Below are 19,205 nucleotides of genomic sequence, written 5' to 3' on the forward strand. Positions count from 1 at the left end.
TCAGCCAATTAATGGTTATTTGATTGATGGATTGAGCATTAAGGGCTCGTTAATATATACCAATTTACCCAGTATTTTCCCTGTTATTTGACAGTCGTATGTTATCTCTGATCATTATAAATAGATGCCTTTGTCTAGTGCGCTCCAGATCCTGACAGAGGCTTATTAGCTACAAGTTCTCGGCCATTTCTAGTATATGTTCTTGCGTGTTTAAATAAAGGGTTTTTAACTTTTGGACCCCTGTTTTGGGAGCCTTTGATCCCCGATGATCAGCCAATTGATTAGGTTGTATTCTACCCCCTTCTTTGCTTCTTATCTTTTTTCTTCTCCTTACTTCACAACATGTGAAGAGTGTGTATCGTGTAAACATGTCTCTCTTCTTGACTTTTGATTGTTTTTTCTTCATTTTCGAACTGTAGCGTAACATCACAAGAACATAGGTTAAACATGAAGCCATGTGCTTTGCATTTATACAAAATGGCACCATCAACAAAAAACCCAAGCTGGACTAAGAACAGGCATGGCGTTCCATTTCACTGCCTCCGGAAGACAGATATGGAACATAGAACATTCGGATCGTTCTGACGTATTGTGAAAATGCCAGGTTGCCCGCGTGAAGCCGGGAGACGCTTCTCACATTTGACGAAACAAGGCGGCGTGCTTAGCACCGATAAGGCAGATGTCTGTAAACGCTGTCTCTTTAAAGTGCGCTTTGGAAATGCCAGTCCCCAAGGAGAGTGATTTCACTGATGAGCAGCTCAAGGAAGGAGTCTGGGTGGGAGTGTGTGTGTGTGTGTGTGTCTGTGTAGGGGGGAGGCGGGTGTGTGTGTGTGTGTGTGTGTGAGGGGGAGTTCACAGAGAGCATGTGAGAGAGAGCGAGAGAGAGAGAGAGAGAGAGAGAGAGAGAGAAAGAGAGACAGAGCGGATAAGAGCGAGGGGAGAATGAGAGAGAGACTTCTTCCCGGTCTGATTTGGAGCCGGTAGATTTGTTTTCCCGCTGGACCCTCACGCAAACCTTTTTGCTGTGTTTTCCTACAGATGGCAAACGCTGTAACGTCAGTCTGCTGTGTGGTTCTTGCTGCTCTGGTGGTAGTGTTCGCACAGAGGCGCAGCCAACAAGGTAAGCTGTCATCAACCGCCAAGCTATCTGCTGTTAGTTAGATTGTCTTTGCTCTCTGTGTTGTTTTCCACACTGTTTCTTTTTTTCCCCCCCGCTGCTCGTGAACATTTGTTGTCTTTGCCCTGGTGACTTCACGGTCCCTCCCCTGACGGAACGGAGAGTTTTCAGAATTCCACCGCCTGTTACAGCTCCGAGGCTCAGCCGCCCATCACCTGACCGGTGGGCGGGGCTTGACGTGTTGTCTTGTTAAAGAAAGCACATTGTCCGCATTGGCATGGACCAAGAGTAATATAGAACAGACACGGAGAGGCAAATGTCCTTAATGAGCTGTCCACGGGGTGTCTGGGTCTAGGATAACAGAGGAAGACGACAGCGGGATTGTCAGTTGCTTTAATGAGGCACATCAGGTTCGAAATGTCTTAATGATGTACATTCGGATTGAAAACCACCCGTCTTTTCCTGTGAACAAAAATAAATAAAAGCTAGCTTTCGTGAGGCATTTCTAAGATATATCAATGTTTCTGAGTGTTATAGGGAGTCCTGAAGTTCTGCATTTTCCGGACTGGAAATGTTTGGCGGGAACGAGATTCTTGCTCCGATATATTGGCACAGCCCAGCCCCGGTGAACTCTGTTTCTGAAAAGCGGCAGACGTGTTTGCACTTAGCACTGAGACGAAACGCACTGGCACGTCGTCGCTCTCGCCGCTCCCGTTTTTATTGGTATTGCGATGATGGCCGGTGATCGGATCTCTCCGGGTTTGCGGCCGCTCGACTTTCCGTCAGTTTGACGCGGCGTCGTTTATCACCGGGCCCTGGCGCTGCTGTCAGCGTATTACTCACGCCCGTGACATCACGCCTCGGCGTGAACCGGGCCCCGCGATTCCTGTCAGCAGTCACGTTCGGTTACTTCCCGGCACTGAAACCCCTTTCCCCCCGACTGCTCTTTAATCATGCGCCCGCCTGTCGAAAACGGCAGCCCGAAAAAGTGATTAATAGCGAGTGTACAGTATCGCGTCGCGAACAATACGCCGCTCTAACGGATACCGCTGCGCCTCTGCTTTACGAGACGTATTGAGAGAAATGCGGAACTCTCGTTTGTTTTCGATTGTTTGTTCTTATCGCAATTCGTCAAGTAGTGCTAGCGACGGAGCGTGAGGCTAGCACGACGGGGCTTAGGCTAACGCAGCCCTACAGCACTGTTAAGCGAACGCTTTCTGAAAACGTGCGGAGTGAATGAGGAGTGACGCGGGCATCCTGACTTGATTTACGCGCAGACGTGTTCGACTGAAATGCTTACGGGACGAGACGAGCGGCTTTTAGCGGTCGAGCCCGACTGCCTGAAACTCACACTTAACGAGGCAGGGTTTTATTAGAAGGGACTGTGTGTATCCCCCTGATTACCGAGGTAAGTGACGGACAATGGAGGAGATTAATGGGGAGCACCTGCGCGCAGACGACTGTGTCAAAACATGATTGGCCTGGGAGGTCAGGAGTGCACTGAGCGGCTCTGGCTGGAAAAAAAAAAGCAACAATACTTATTAAATCCATTTCACAAAAGACCTGGAGGATTGCAGCTACGTGATTCCAGCTAACTCCCTTCTCAGTTCTCATTTTCCACTCGCAGCGAGGTAGCTAGACGTCGGTCACATTTGTCTACACGGAAAGACTTTCCCTCGTGTTGAACTGGGGTTTGTACTCCAGGTGTTTGTCAGACTGTGTGTGTGTGTATGTGGATGTATCTGTTGCACTGTGTGGGCGGTATCTATTATAGAAATGTGCCGGCCTAGGTATTCTCCTGACTTTTCCGCTAAATTGCCAGGGTTTTTCATCAGAATGACCCCGAAGGCTATACAGGCCAGAAAGTGGCACCTATCAGGAGCTAGAGCATTCTATATCGATGGCGTGGGCTTTTCTGCTGTGTGGTTGGGTTTAAGTGGTTCTCTGCTTGCTGCAATGTATTCCTTATACACTGACTAAATTGTCAGCAGTGTTGGTAGCATATCAATTGTTATATTGTTTAGGCCAGTGACCATGATTTCACTGAAGCAGCAGTTGACTTAAATCAATATTATATTCTGTAGGTGTACTTTCAAAACATTTTTTACACATACAGAAAATTTTGGATTGATGTACCTGGACACCTTTGTCCAACTTCCTAAATGGCCTTGTCAATCAAAACGACTTTCAAAAGATACAGGCCGTAGTTAATGCATCATTTCTTTCAAGTGCTTGGGACAAGGTCGTCATGAAATTCATAACGTTTTGCTTGAAATCTTTTGCTTTAAATATTGGTTGACATGTCTACGTGCAGTTGCACGTGTACCTTTTTTCAACATAGTTTCAGCAGATTTAAACACGATTCATACACATGCTGTCATAGAATCTAAGGAAAATATCTGCCCATATTTTGTATTATGTGTACCAGTGCGTGAGTATTTTAATGTAAGACGGCAACCACACACGCTGTATATGTTTCACCCAAGATGATGGTATGTCATCTGCAAAGTGACCTTGGGTTTGAGAAAGGTGCTATGTAAATAAAACATCATTATATTATTATTATTATTATTCGGATTGTTACTGTTGACTTGCGAACCACATGCGATGCTGCGATGGCGTGGGCGACGGAAGACGCGAGCTTAGAAAGAGCCGATGCATTATTCAGCGCGTGCGAACGCGCGCCTCCCGCTCGAGGAGTTAACGGGGGCAGCTCATCTCCGGGTCAGAGTGCGTTCTCCTCCTCAAACGCTGTAAACTCCGCAGCAACGCGCGCGCAATTATTTATGAGCACGAGCGGCGCGCTACGTGCGTGCATTCTGATTGGGAGCGCGCGGGACGGGGCTTCAAAGGGCGGTCCTTGGCGGCATGGAGTTTTTTTGTCGAGTGCGGCGTCTGCGCTACGGTGCGGCGCGTCTTCTGACCCCGGATTTCCGCTCTGTTTCACGCCCCGGGAAGGCGGAGCAACGGGCGAGGAGAAGCTCACGCGACAGCTCCAAGGCTTAAGCGTAAATTCGCCGGGCGCGAGGTTCCGAATTGAATAGACACTTTTTCTTTTCGAATAAGCGCTTGCTTTCCTCCGTTTCGGCGGTTCCTCCGGTCGAGCCGAGGAGACGGAGGCGCCGTGGGCTTCTCCGAGCGGTCTGGGGCTCGAGACGCGAAAACACACCCGCGGTCTCTCGGGGGTGCGAGACAGCCAGCCTGCCTGAGTCACCCCCCCCCCCCGCAGTCTGCTATCAAACGCCAACACCGGTGCCGGGCGTGGCCAGCAGCCTCCCAGGGGCCGCACGTAATTTGCCACCGCACCGCTCTGGGGGCTGGGGGGCTGGGGGGCTGGGGGGGGGGGTGGGGGTGGGTTATTCAGGGAAGCGGGGGGGCTGCAGAGCGGATAGAAATGGCAGCGGGGTGAAGGCGTTTTTGGAGCACTGTTCTACACATGCTCCAGTTCACAGGGGATGTTGCTGTGAAGGATGGGCCCAGGAATACAATTGGGCATAACAAATCCGGGAGAAAAAGAAAAACAATGTGGTGAATAAAAAGATGTTATGCCAGTCTACTGCTAGTGTAGACACAAATGAGTAAAAGAATTGAATTGTTATGCTTTAGGCTGCTATGAGAATGTCCCAGTGAACAGTTAAATTAGACAACACGTCAGATTTTTAATCCAAACTATTTCACACACGATATTAGAATTCTGACAGTTACACGTTTCCCTTTTTCCACTAGTTTATGCAGATGTTACATTTTCTATATTTGATATATAATGTAAGGCTTCCGTCAAATTGAGATTTTGTTTATGCAATTTTATTTGATTACTGTTGTATGGAAATGCTTTGTCTTTCCATTTGATTTTAAGTGTTTTTTTTATTTTATTTTATTTGGCAAGCGCTGTACTTTCTGCCATATGTGATGTTATTTTGTCTTCATTTCTTGATCATTTTACTTGGGAGCACTCATTCACTAGTCAACAAGAAACACACTTTTGATGGCATAAAAAAATAAAAAAAAACATTGCGTAAGATATTGGCGAGATGCAGACCTTAAAAGCACAGACACAGTTGAGCCCCCTTGCTTTTAAACGTTTAACATCAAAGCGGGGCTTGTTTGTTTTTTTATTCCGCGTTCGTTTCAGAAGCTATGACTCTTCCCCCGATGCCCAGCTGTGACGAGCCCGAGGGCAGGCAGGCGTTTGTCACGGGTTTTGCTTTCGCTGGTTATTGCCGCCTCTTGTCTGATGCAAAACTGCTAGATTACAGCAATATGCTAATCTGGTCCGAAGGGAGAGTAATCACCGGAGATGCGTCAGACGCGTCCAATTTGCGCCTCCTTACGCTGGGATTAAAGTAAATCTACGGCCTACATTGTAATCACAGATTATAGATCTGCCACTTGCCTGATAAATCTTTGTTCTGCCACTGCGATGCAGCAGTCCACGAAACTTCAATTTCTGGCAATTTCGAGCAATTTTCTTTGCAGTAAATGTTTGATGGGTTTGGACTCTTCATAAGGGTTTTTTCTCATAAGCGGTATTTGAACGTATATTACGTAGTTACTTTAAATTTCATCATCGTTCATCATTGTTAGCCGACTAGCATTCGGTCCCGGGTGCGGAAAGAAGATAAGAACACTTGTCTCCTCTCTTCAATTAAAAAAATGATTCCGTTATCTATTCAAGCAACTTTGAAAAGCTACTGTAATGTCAGAGCCTTTGGAGAACCCTGATTTCTAGCCATTATGGGCTGCAGCATCAATCTGAAATGACACACAGCACTTAAATTGTCAGACGGCCTACCATTGATTGATTTCTAATTTACTAATGTGATTTGAGGGCATTTCAGTTTATGTCCATGGCAATATGGTTAGACTCAGCTTCACGAGTTTGAAAGAAAATGACATCTCAGTTCAACAATCAGCTTGCAATTTCAAACCGTTTTTCTGCTTTGTCTTTCACATATACATTTATATATAATTGCCCATTGCTCTTGGATGTCACTATCCATACACCCATCCATTATCTGTGCCCGCTTATTCCTGGGGGGGGGGTTTGGGGGGGGGGGGGGGGAGTGCTGGAGCCTATCCCAGCGTGCACTGGGCGAGAGGCAGGAAGAATGTTACTATGTACTGTATATTCATTTCATATCATTGCTATTAATATAAATAAATGATTCATCTAGAGTTTAGTCAGATTACAGGTGAAAATCTTTGCTTGAAGTTTGGAGGTCATTCAGCTGTCAGGCCTGCCCAACACCACATAAAATTAGGCTTGATCAAGAAAGCTCCTGACACCCAACTTCTGTTGACACTCATCAGACAAGATCAAACCAGGCTAGGGTTTCTGGATAGAAACTCCCTGTTATCCTAGATGCCATAAACTATTCTCAATAGCAACCGTGGTATTGTGGTCCTTCATATCAATATCCTGGAGGCTTGCAATGAAGAAAATGGCAAATAATGTGAGTTCTTATCAAGGGCCTGTCGAAGGCTCCATCATCCAGGCCATCTGACCTCAAGAACAACAAAGACTGAGGACCATCTCAGCAGGTGACAGTAGTTTTATTTATTTATTCATTTTATTTGACAGGGTCAATTCACATTTACAGAAATGTGTCAGAGGTAGCCAGAGAGGCTAAATTTTAATCTGCAGAGGAAACCCGTGTGAAAAGGGGGAGAACATGCAAACTCCATGTGGAGTATCGAGGCCGGCAGGGACTCGAACCTGGAACATCCTTCTTGCTAGCCACTGCACCACCGTGCTGCCCGTTACCTACAGTAATTGCTACCTCTTTCAAAAGTTTGTGGATGATTCATATATCGTACCCACAAAGCAATACAAGCTTTGGAACCATCAGCTATCAGTACACAGTGTTACTGAACCAAGGCTGAATACTATTTAGGAACTTGAACAATAACCATAATACACTGTGGTGCATTTTTAACATGATAGTGAACTGCATATGGCAGGAGTGGAAAACGTTGGAATTGTAACAGCAACAATGGTGGGGGGGGGAAGCTGAGACACCTTGGCGGTGATTGGCCAGTACAGAATTACATCTCCGAATGACATGTCTGAATTTCAGCTCTTTAAAAGGGTTAATGGCAGAAGAGCAGCGGCGTTTGTTTAGACGTTCCCGCCCTTATCGGCGCCGTTTGATTACGCCTTCGCTGCAGTCCGCCGCCGAATCAGCCGAGCGTCGCGTTTCTGAAAATCGATTCGATTTATCCGCGAATCCCGCAGGTTTGTTCCAGGCGCTCGCGAATTCCCCCCATCAAAGGCCGCGCGAGGTTGCGCGAATTAATTTACATGCGCCCGGCGTGTGATCTCCAGGCTAGCGAAACCGCTTCGCCGCGTCGCCCGTTTCGCCGCGCGAATGCGAATGAGAGAGAAGCGATGCCTTTTTTTTTTTTTTTTTTCTTCGCGTTCACCTCCAGTTGCCACGGCGCGGGTTTCCACACGAGACCCGGGCGATCTTGCGCCGTAGACCCTGATGAAAACCCTCTGAAAGGGTCCAGGTGCACGAAATGTTAATGCTGTCAGCACCCTCCGACGGGGACACTGAGATCTCTTTCAGCCCCGCTTTGAAGTGCCTCTTGTGCTGCTTGAAAGATTTAAAATAAACACCGCTTATATTCCGGGGTCAGGCCGTTAAAAAGCCAGATTCGGCGTGCCGGCTCCTCCTTGTCTTCCTTCACTTATTGAACTTTATATAAAAAAAAGGATTTACAGAAAAAAGAAAGAAAAACTTAACTGAAGACATGCTCAAAGAAAAAAACATACAGTAAAAAAGTCTGAAAATTGCTCAGATTCAAACTTCTTGCTCTTCTGTTTATGCTGTATTATATGAAAAATATGCTGCCACATTTGCATCACATTCTCACAGATCCGAAGTTTAACTGCATTTAATAATAGCTTTGCACAATCCACCTAAGACTTTGAAGCGTGAAAAAAAGTACAGAGTGCATACATTTGAAAAGAATTCACTGGTTCCACACCGGTCACAGAATGTCTACATCCTATCAAAGCAGATATTGTGTTTGGGAACATGGCGTGTCTGAACATTCTGTGCAGGAAAGCCCAGGGTAGGCTGCAAAGTGACATTCTATTGATTTGCAAATAGTTTTGGCCGACTTGTCATAGTTGCTAAGCGTAAGCACACACAACGTTTCACAAGCGACGGGCATGGCAATCAATTCTAGGATAATGACCAGGAGTGAGTGACCAGGAGCTATTCCAGCCGACAAGGCTTGAGATTCAGCTCCTCTTGTCGCTGTGCCTAAGTGATGCGTACGTGCGTCTCCGAAGGTGTAATGTTTTAACGTAATTAATGGAGGAACGCATCTCTAAGACAAAGCGCCCTAAATGGAATAGGTATCTGTCTTCGTGTCCTCTCCGCATTCAGGGAGACTCCACTGAGTGTGGTCTGGTTTTTTTTTCCCCCTATTATTTCTTTGTCAAGAGAGAATCATTTTTTCCTTATACTATACACTGGCTTTAATAAAAATGTACAGGACATGTGTCACAAAGTTATATGATTCTTATGGTGCCTTGCATTTCTCTGTCTGTGTTGCAATGCCTGTTAAAGGCAGCCGAGAGCACACCCAAAAGAACCCTATTATGCCATTAGGCTGGAGCCTAGGTGATGCTTGGCAGCCCTTTGCTTTGCCAAAATACATCAGGCCAACTGATAAAAAGCACATCTGGCTAATTCTGGGCCAACTGGGTTATGATTACAAGGAATATGAGTACATACCATGTCCATAAATGAAGCAAATCACTGACGTTTTATGAAAAGGCAGATGACTATAAAATGTGGAAGTAGCATTTTGAAGGTGAGTGGGAGTACGGCAGTGTGGTATAATTTTAGGGGGCCGGGCTTGTAACCTCAAAGGTTGCGAGTTCGATTCCCTGCTGAGGCCCTGGCGTTGCACCCGTGAGCGAGTTATGTAGCCTCACTGTTGTAGTCTGTATTTCCGGTCACTTGTCTCCCCAGTACTGTCTCTGTGTCTGTGTTCCCTGAGCTGCTTCACTCCCCTGTACTTGTGTGATTTCACTATTCGGGTGGTTCCGGGTTTTCGTGGTTTCCCCCCTTCTTTCCAGTCTCGCTTTACTTTCTTCCTGCTGATTTCTAGTTTTACTAATTTCTACTAATCCCTACTAACTTATAGATTGTAAAGTACTAACCTCACTAATATACTAACATGTGAATATTACTAATGGACTAACACACACTAGTTTTGGGTTTTTGATAGTTTAGATCACTATACTAATACATTAACCAGTCTCCCCTTTTCCATGCTGCGCTGTAGCTCCGCCCCTTTTCTTTCTAGCCTGCTCTAACGCTGAGTTCTGCAATTGCCTGCACCTGTCTCTTGCTCTAACTGCACCTCTCTCTCTCTGCACGTGTTTTACCTGCTAAACCCAGGCCGTCTGTTATCATTGTTGTCTATGTGATTCCAGTCCGCGTTTTGTCAGTCCCCTGTCATTTAATTAGTTATCCTAATGTTCTTCACCTGGATGTTGTTTGTTACTCCGCCCTCACTCACTTAACCCCTCCTTGATTGTTATCTTCCCCAGTGTATAAATGTCAGTCTTTTCCACTTGTTTCTTGTCAGAACGTTGATCAGATTCATTGTGCCGATTATTTGTAAGCCTTTGTATTTTGAGATTCTTGCGACACCCCTTTGCCCGACTTCGAGTTTGCCTGCCCCTTTTGGTTTTGTTTGATCTGGTTCGACCTTCGCTTTTCTTTGACTTCTCTTTTGCCTGCCCCTTTGTACCTTCGCTATCTCTGATCTCCTGGTTTTTGACTTTTTGCCTGTCTTTTTACTTTTCTTCTGGAAACTCGATTCTGTACCGCACTATCTCTGATCACCTGGCTTCGAACTTCGCACGGAATAAAGACAACGTTTTCTTGGATTTCCCTGGTCTGCGTGTGGGTCCTTACTCTGAACGTAACACTCACTGGCTTCAGTGCAATATCCAGCAGTGTAAATGCACCTTAGTGCAAAATATGCACAGAGGTCAGTCCGGATAAGAGAGCTTCTGCTGAAATGCAATGTAAACAGTGGAATCTATCACACGCCTGAAATGTTTTCCTCCCAAAATAATAATTTCAGACCTGCCACATCAATACGGAAGTAATGCGTATAGGAAAAAAATAAACGGAGGATGAAATAAAAAACGAAGATACCAAGGTGGCTAGAGAGGGCAAATTGTATAATTTAGAAAAATTCAGATAACAGATGAACAAAATGGACCACTCCCAACTTGCTGATCGATTTGTCATTGCAACACTAGGACTCTATCAGATAAAACTGACCTAAACATGGTGCTCTGTAGCCTTTTTTAATGTGAGATGAATGATAAATACATATGTCCATGACTAGTCCCTTGCCTTTATATAAGGCTGTGAATCTCCTTTAAACAGACAAATTGTCATATTCCTTTGAATATGTTTGTTTTATTTAGATGCTTCCTTGTGTCGTATATACAGCTTGTATTTATTTCATACAGTTGAACAGGCACCACCCAGAAATTCAGCAGTGCTGTGTGGGAGTTCTGTGAGGTTTTTTGGAATTTAGTGAGAGTTTGCTGATGTCTGGTTGCTCATGGACTAAGTGCAGATAGATGCTGATTTGCACAGCTGGAAGCCAGTTACAAATCTTAGTCAAAACCACCGTAATGCCAAAGCAGTGTTTTGGTGACATGTTGTGCTTACGACATATTTGAACAACAAGTAGAACTGTAGTTTTTTGGTTAGTACAGTTGTCACAACTATGTGCTACACATCCACGCATACTATGCATTGTGAATTTCAGCAAATTATGAATCTTGTGAAATTGTAATATCTTGAATTTAGAATGTTTATAACATTTAAATTACTGTAATAGATTAACAATTTTAGCTATTCTAAAATATGAGATTATTTTCTAATATGGTGTCAGATGATATTTTTGGTTCAGTTTTTATTTACCCCCAACATAAATTAGGTACTGACTGTGGTAAGTAACTTGATGATTAGCTGGTTTGCTAACTTGATTGGTTAAATAGCCATTTGCCTCAGTCAGTGGGTAACTGGTTAGCATGTCAGTCGTGTCAGAATGTCAGATAGTGTCATCACACTCATTCCGTGTGCACCTGAGAGATCAATCTTCCTCAGAATGCAACGTCTGAGTTGTGTTTTATCTCTGCTAGCCTTTAAATATTCATATTTTTCATAAGGCTCTGAGGGGAAATTTGTTGGTTGTGCTGTTTCTGTTTTTTTCGGGGGTTTGGTTCATTCACTGCGAGCAGGATACAGTGACCTACCTAATAACCAAGTGCTTCCAGCTGGCGGGCATGGCCCAGTAAACAATAGCTTTCTAGACCCTCAAAATGATTGCTAATGGGTTCTTCTTTTTTTCAATTGGATTTTATTCAATCAGATGCTGTATTATTTATGGTCAGCATAGAATAACATTTTTTGTTTATATGCCCTCCCTTACTCCTTTCCTCCCTCCAAACCCCATTAATAATAGAAGTATAAAAAGTAAAGTACAACAGGCACCTATAACGCACCAAAAAAAAAAGGGACCAAAGATGTTTCAGTGCCGGTAATGCATTCCATTGTGAGGCTGAAAATTCGGAATGAAGGGATTGCTAAATTGAGGCATAGCCAAAACATTGGTTGAGTCAACATCAACTGTTTGGTACATTGTTAAAGAAGCAAGAACACACTGGTGAGCTCAGCAAGGGCAAGCAATCTGCTGGACCGCGGAAGACCACTGTTGCGAACGTCCGAAGAATACTTTCTATTGTGAAGAAAAACCCCTTTTCAGCTGCCAAAAAATGTGGAACAATGCCCATGATGTCGGAATAGATGTGTCTAACACTGCCACAAAGAGAAGACCTCACTGGCGCGACCTCAGAGGGTTCACTGCTAGAAGCCTCAAGAACAGAATGGCCTAGTTAGACTGATAAAAAAGTGCGTTAAAAACTGAGGAGTTCTGGAACAAAGTCTTATGGACACGTGATGGGTATTAACCTATCAAAGTAACGGAAAGAGGAAAGTGTGGAACAAGAAAGGAACTGCTCATGATCTAAAGCAAGGCACCCCACCTACGAAACATTGTGGACGGTAATGTTATGGTTTGGGCATGCATGGCTGCCACTGGAACTGGCTCACTTGTCTTTATGATGATGATGATGATGATGCGACTGCTGACACCTGCAGCAGGATGAATTGTGAAGTGCACAGAAGCATTGTTTGTTCAAATCCAACCAAATGCCTCAAAATTAATTGGATGGCGCTTCACCTTGCAGCAGGAGAACAAGTTCAAACATGCCGCTAAAGTAAACAAGGAGTTTTTGCAGGGCTCAATAGTGGAATATTCCTGACTGGCTAAGTCAATCACTAATTACTTGTTGAAGACTGATACCAGAAAGTCCCCCAAAAAATATGGAAACTGAGGATAGCAGTGTAGGCCTGGCAGAGCATCACCAGGGAAGATACCCAATGTCTGATGATATCCATGGGTCACAGACTTCAGTCAGTCAGCGAATGCAAAGGATACACAGCCAAATGCTAAATTTGATGACTTTGCTTCAGATTATGTTCATTCATTTGTCCAATTATGTCTGGTCCCCTAAAATGGGGAGACTGTGTATAAAAAGGGGTGTAAATCCTAACCCGGATTGTCCAATATAGATGTTAATGCCCTCATATTAAAGCTGACAGTCTGCATTTTAACCTCATATTCATTGTCCTCTTTCAAATCCAATCTGCTGGAGTACAGAGCCAAAACGACAACAAAAAGTGTCAGCGTCCAAATACGGACGGCACTGTCGGTTCGAGGATATCCATTTCTGACAAATGTGTGCTAACATGTGTACATGCATGTCTGCATAGATGTTCATGTACTGTATGTATATGCATGTGTGTCTACATGTGTACTTTGTATATGCATGTCTACTCATGTCGATGAGTGTGCATGTGCAAGCACGACGGTGTACCAATGCATTTCCTTCGTGGCACATATAGGCCCTACTAAATGTTTACAGGTGTTTAGATGCTAATTGGTTCTTAACATGATGCTGATTTAAAGGGACAATCATAAAGACTTTTATGCTTCAGAGAGATGAGGAGATAAGAATTTGAATGTACACAATTTACAAGATTTATTACAATTATTTTTTATTCTGAGTGTTGGGGAACCCCTAATGCCCCCCACCCCACCCCTTTGCCCCTCCAGTGAACTGTAGGTAGAGGTCATCATTATGCATCTGTATAAAATGGCTAAAATGTTTTCTAGAAATAAAAACACTCGACATTGATTTACGACTGAACATAATACATGTGAATTGACTAATTAAGAAGATTGAGATATCGTGGCAGGATTATCACTAATGGTTGCTAAACGGGTGGCTTACTGACGAGGCTGTACTGGCATCTTGTTTCTGGAAGAATGAGTTACAATTTGTTTACCAAAAAATGAGAAGCTTGCTATAGCTGAAGGGAAATTTCATTTTACGAGACAGTGAATATATAATTTTTTTTTGTAGTTTATGTACAGAATATACATATTATCATTTCTGGTACTTTTTGACACCCAGGAAGGCTGTAGGTTTTTAAAATAATTTCTTTGCTGCCTTGTCAGAATGAAATATGGGGCTGCTGGGTGGCTCATCCTGTTAAGGATCTGTTCCAGTGCGCGGATGGGCTCTACTGAATCCAGACCGGGCCTTTTAGGCAACTGTGGCCAGTGGCCCCCGCGGCGCGGCGCATAATCGTCTGCAGCGTCGCCCAGGGAGGGACTAGCACGCCTTATCGCACGCCCGTGACCCGCTTAGATTGATCGGACACCCGCGGTCCATCGGCGGAAGCGGCGCGTGGCGGGTACCGTCCGCGGCGGCGGCTGCTCCAGCTCCAGCTCCAGCTCCGCAAGTGGACTGGCGAGTGGGGAAGTGGAACTGACTGCCAGCAGCATGTGTTTCAGAGGGGAGCGCATGCTGTGCGCTCCTGAATTGATGGATGAGGTTTTAGTGAACAGGCTGTCCTGCCCGTGCAATTGGGAATTTCAAATTTGCGGGGGGAAAAAAAGGAATTATACATTTGGAAAAATTGTGGTAAGAATTTGTAGTAAAAAGATGAAACACAATTTCATGTAATGTTTATAGTGACAAGGTTTTTCATTCATATCAAATGTGACATGTTGAAATGAAAGGTTTATAGATGTGGCAGCTATAGAGTTGCTGGAATCATGTACGCCCATGCATTTTGCAGTCAACATTGAGCAACACAGGTTTAGCTCTTCTAAGATAAAATGCATTCCCTTGCATTAGTGAACTTTTAGATTGATGGCATAGACACTGACCAGGATGCATCGCTACCACAGAACCAGGAAATGAGCGATGAGCCCCACGGTGAAGCCTCATCAATGGGTGTCATGTGGCTCTGTTTGTAAGACAAGAACTATGTTCTCATTCAGAAAATGTTTGTGGGAAATTTAAGTTTGACTTTGTTTTATTTTTGTGGAACTTTCGTGGATAATTGGGAGCTCAATTCAGAGTCTTCTGGGGCTGCTTGGTAGCTCATTTTGTGACGATGCAAGGTCACAATTCAGGGTCATGACCATGCCAAAGGTGGCTAGACTCTTCAGAGAAGGCAAGATGTCAAAAATGTGTCCTTTTGTGAAGCTAATTTTTTCAGTGTTGTGTAGGTTGATTTCCGAAACGATGGAGAAATGAGAGTGGTGGTATCTTGTTGACCCTGTAGTTTTGAACAAGCACAGCAATATGCTCAGTGTTAATTCAACTCTAACAGTTTGTGAGTCCACTCGGGCCATATAATATCTGTAAGAGTTGACTTAACACCGAACATATTACTGTGAGGGGTTTGTTTAAAGTCTGAATAAGCAGATTTACACAGTGGTGTGGTGTGGGAGGAATAATACAGCCATTTTTTAAGTTTGTTGGGGCAAATTCATTCTACTTTGTGTCATTCTGTTGGACAAATTATTACAGGAAATCCGTATTTACATGAGAGATCACGCATATATATTTCAGGCTATTCTCTATTGCGGTTTTTCTTGACACAAAAATTTGATTATGACTAAGAAAGCCTCTAGTTTCATCTTCTGCGTGCTTTGTCCTCAACTTTGGATATTAAATTTCCTCAAGTGCTAAGAGTTTTTCACCGCTTAAACATGGTTATGCAGTCTGTTGTTGCTAAAATTAACTTGCTTATTGTAATAAAAGGCGTAAAACTGAAAGGTAAGGGAAAAAAAGGAACGCTGCAAACCCAATTCTTTCAGATTTCCTGCAGCCTGACACAAACCTCGCAGGAAAATGACACAAAGGAAAGGGAAAAACTGTGAGTTAAAAAGTTCTTGGATCTGTAAGTTTACAAAAGCATCAGTGGCTTCTTTTTTGGAGTTGCTACAGCAGGATTTACGAAACGTGATTTGCATTTGCAGCCGTGGCTAGTGCCTTAAGGCGTCCAGGAATTAATTAATACATAATGGGTTTTCAGTTGGGGACGAGCATTAGATGAAAACCTGGTAAAGTGTAAATGGAATATTTAATGCTTGGTTCTTATTCCCGGGTTAAATTTTCTCCCGAATACCTGCGCTGTTGAAAAGAATCTTACAGATAAAGCGTTGTTGCTCATGTACTTTCTGATCTTTGCTGTGAAATCCGGAGGGAGAGGGGCACGAAAACGCTATGATTCAGGACTTAAAGGGGCTTTTGAACTTAATCCCTCATGTATTGGATAATCTCTTGAGGAATTTCTCGAACTATGCTCCAGCGACCTTTCCGTGTGCTTTTTTTCTGTTGTAATTACACAGCTAACTTTCCAATACCCTGCTGTTTCACTAATGAGAGCATGTGTTTTATTGGGCAGCTGTGCATGTCATCATTTTAGCGATCATATGACAAAAGACACCGAAGTAGTTATGGATCAAAATTCAGTGCAGGCGAAGCCACTAAGCTTCCCTATTAGCACTGCTAGTGTAGTCGTGCAATCATGCATTCGCTTGAGCATATTCATGGCTCCAACACACACACACACACACACACACACACACACGCACACACGCACACACAACCAACGCCTCACCCCCCTGCCTGCACAGACACGCACACACACACTCAACCCCCACTCCCCCACAAACACGCACAATCACCCACACAAACACACACACACACACACACACACACAAACACACTCACACACACACACACTCACACACACTCTCACTCACACACACATACACACACACGCACACACAACCAACCCCTCACCCCCCTGCCTGCACAGACACGCACACACACGCACACATAGACACACACGTGCACACATTCACACACACACTCACTCACACATACACATACAAACACGCACACACACACACACACACACACACACACACACACACAACCAACCCCTCACCCCCTGCCTGCACAGACATGCACACACACACACACACACACACACATTCACACACACTCACTCACTCTCACACACACACAAACATGCACACACACACAACCAACCCCCATCCCCCTGCCTGCACAGACACACGAACACACACTCACATGCACACAACCCACTGCCCCCCTTGCCCACACACACAAACACACATTCATACAGGTGTAGTCCAGCATTTATGTATTCTGCAGTAGCTACTTGTGAGTACTCTTTGTCATTGTGCTAAAGGAGTTGGTAAATAAGCAGGAATAATAGTCCACTGACCTGCTTTTTTCATATAGATCATTTAAGTCAGAAACCGAGCTTTTCAGCTTAGTTCCGCTGGGAAATCGGTTTGAAAACGGGCTGAATGAAGTTAACTGACCACCATGTTGTAGATAGCTGATACGGCCATCTTGAAAACAAAGATGGCTCTAATGGGCCTGGGAGAATCCCAGCCTGTCGTGACAAAGGTAGATAAGCCACGGTGGACACTGTGCCTGGATGTTGGCAAGTGCTGAAGGTGAAATGAAAGCCAGAGCTTTCTGTGAGCTCAGAGCTCTGAGACTGGCCCAGTGAAAATGGTTGAGATGGGAAGGGTGCCGCCATTTTGGGACTTGAACCACAGGAGAGGAAGAATTGTGGTTGTGAGAATTGTGTGTGAGAGAATTGTGTGCATGCATGCATGCGTGCGTGTGTGTGTGTGGGTGAGTGTGTGTGTTTGTGTGTATGTATGTGTGAGAAATATGTGCATACGTGTGTGTGTGTGTGTGTGTGTGTGTGTGTGTTTGTACGGTTGCATGTTTATGTGTGTATTAAAGGAGCACATATTGTATCTGGGCTGTGAAGTGTACTCTCTCACTTAAATTGACTCCCTTAATGAGCTGCAAAATGTCCCATTGGGCATACATAATGGGCCATCTCTTAAATTGTTGTCTAGTTTAGGACTTTCTTTCTCTGCTTTTAAGCTTAGTATATACAGTGGAGTGTGTACATTGTTTGTTTTGTAGCGATGCAAATGTAATAAGGTAAGATGTATAGTAATTGTCTGACATGTATTGATTAACTGTAGTCCGTAATGTTAATACAAACAATACAGCCAAAATGTGCAAGGAAAAATTAATGAATAAAAAACGGACAGCTTTCCACTTTTGAATACAAGTTCACTTTATCAGCGTAAAACGCTTCACTCTCAAACAGTGGTCAGATTTGTCAAGTTAGATTTGCCATGAGAAACCTTTTTTGAAGGTTGAAGTTTTGAGGTAAAGGGGGGACAAGCTCTTTTCTCCAGAGTACAAACATAAAATGTGCAGTAATACGGAGAAATTTACTGAAGTAAGTGTTTTATTACAAATCTGGCTGCAGACCAAGTCTTTGGATACCTTCCAGCTCAGTCTCTGTCATGAAAAACTAGTTTTAGTGGACTGGAGCTTCATTATATGGGATCCAAAATGTCCTTCATTCAAGCTCCTAAACCTTGAAATGCCTGTAAGTCATGAGCCTACTAAAATATATGAATCAGGACAAATGAGGAAAATGGACACTTGGGTACACAGGAGTTTCCACAGACCCAGTATGACAAGAACCGGGTTCATCGCTTCCCAATAATAGTATTACGTGTTGCTTTCCATCATACTTCCCCATTATAGGAGTACTGGCTACAACTTCCCCATCTGCTACCTTCTTAATAAATGCGCTGATATGAACCTTGTGCAAAGGATACTGTAAGGTTAGCATATCAGATCACACATTTTTGTGTGTTATTACAGCATGATATAGAATGGGTCATCATAAATAAGTTAAAGGGGGTTATTGGACCTTTCAATGAAAGTAAAGGATTCTCAAGAGCATCTCTGTGTGTTTCATACTTATCAAACAATTAGCAACCTGTTAGCTCATCCTCATCAAACAGCGCAGATCGATAGAGCTCATTTCAGTAAAAACGCACCATGGTGCATTTGTCCCATAAGTAGGTTATTGTGCAGTAAGAGTGTCTGAACCTGGCGGGACAGGGTCCATTGTGTCTTGTTTGGCGGGCGGGATACCGGCTTGGATGCGTTAGTGGTGTAACTGTTAGGCTGTCTCAGTCTGGGTTAGCTGTGGCTGTCTGAAGCTGAGACTGTGTGTAGCGTGTCCAGCGCTGGGTTGTGCGTCTAGTGTGTCCACTGAGATTTCTGTCTGGCTACTGGCTAAATGTCCCTGTTGATTGGTCTCTGTTGCGGTCAACGTTGATTCTGTTTTTCTTCATGTTCCTAACAAGCAAGCCGTAAGTTTATGACACAGAATGATGGGCAGTGTCATGTGTTACAATCCCCTACAGTTGATTGGCCCCGTGAAACAGACCCGTATACAGTACGATCAATATGGCAGAGTTGTGGGTTTCTATGGGAAGAAAAAAAAAAGCGCAAGGATTGTAAATCATACAATAAGAGGCAGGAAACGGGCGTGAGGTGAAGCGTACTTGCCGTCTGTTGGCTGAGGGTGGCACCGTGCGTGACAAAGCACAGCACGGCAAGCCCTCTACGCAGGCGGGCAATCAACTAACAGTACTGGCAGTGACTGCTAGCACGCGCTCCTGCATTACGACCTGTCCCGGCTCTCCTCGAGGCGACGGTCAATGAAATGAAATGCGATAGATTTTA

General features: G+C 44.3%; 1 protein-coding gene across 7 annotated transcripts in view; it reads left to right on the forward strand.

The window, feature by feature from the left end:
* The window catches only part of LOC118213119 (ciliary neurotrophic factor receptor subunit alpha-like), a 172,084-nt gene that overhangs the window by 62,995 nt on the left and 89,884 nt on the right, over positions 1 to 19,205 (forward strand). For 3 of the 7 annotated variants that reach the window (XM_035391820.1, XM_035391819.1, XM_035391822.1), the window contains exon 2: positions 1,039 to 1,120. In XM_035391820.1, coding sequence (XP_035247711.1) covers positions 1,039 to 1,120 — 82 coding nt within the window. Of the gene's footprint in view, positions 1 to 674; positions 788 to 853; positions 866 to 1,038; positions 1,121 to 19,205 lie in introns of those variants that run through there. The other 4 variants (XM_035391816.1, XM_035391817.1, XM_035391818.1 and 1 more) reach the window with 3 other exon arrangements.

This window comes from Anguilla anguilla, chromosome 14 (assembly GCF_013347855.1).
Source record: "Anguilla anguilla isolate fAngAng1 chromosome 14, fAngAng1.pri, whole genome shotgun sequence".
In the NCBI taxonomy this organism is placed as follows: Eukaryota; Metazoa; Chordata; class Actinopteri; order Anguilliformes; family Anguillidae; genus Anguilla; species Anguilla anguilla.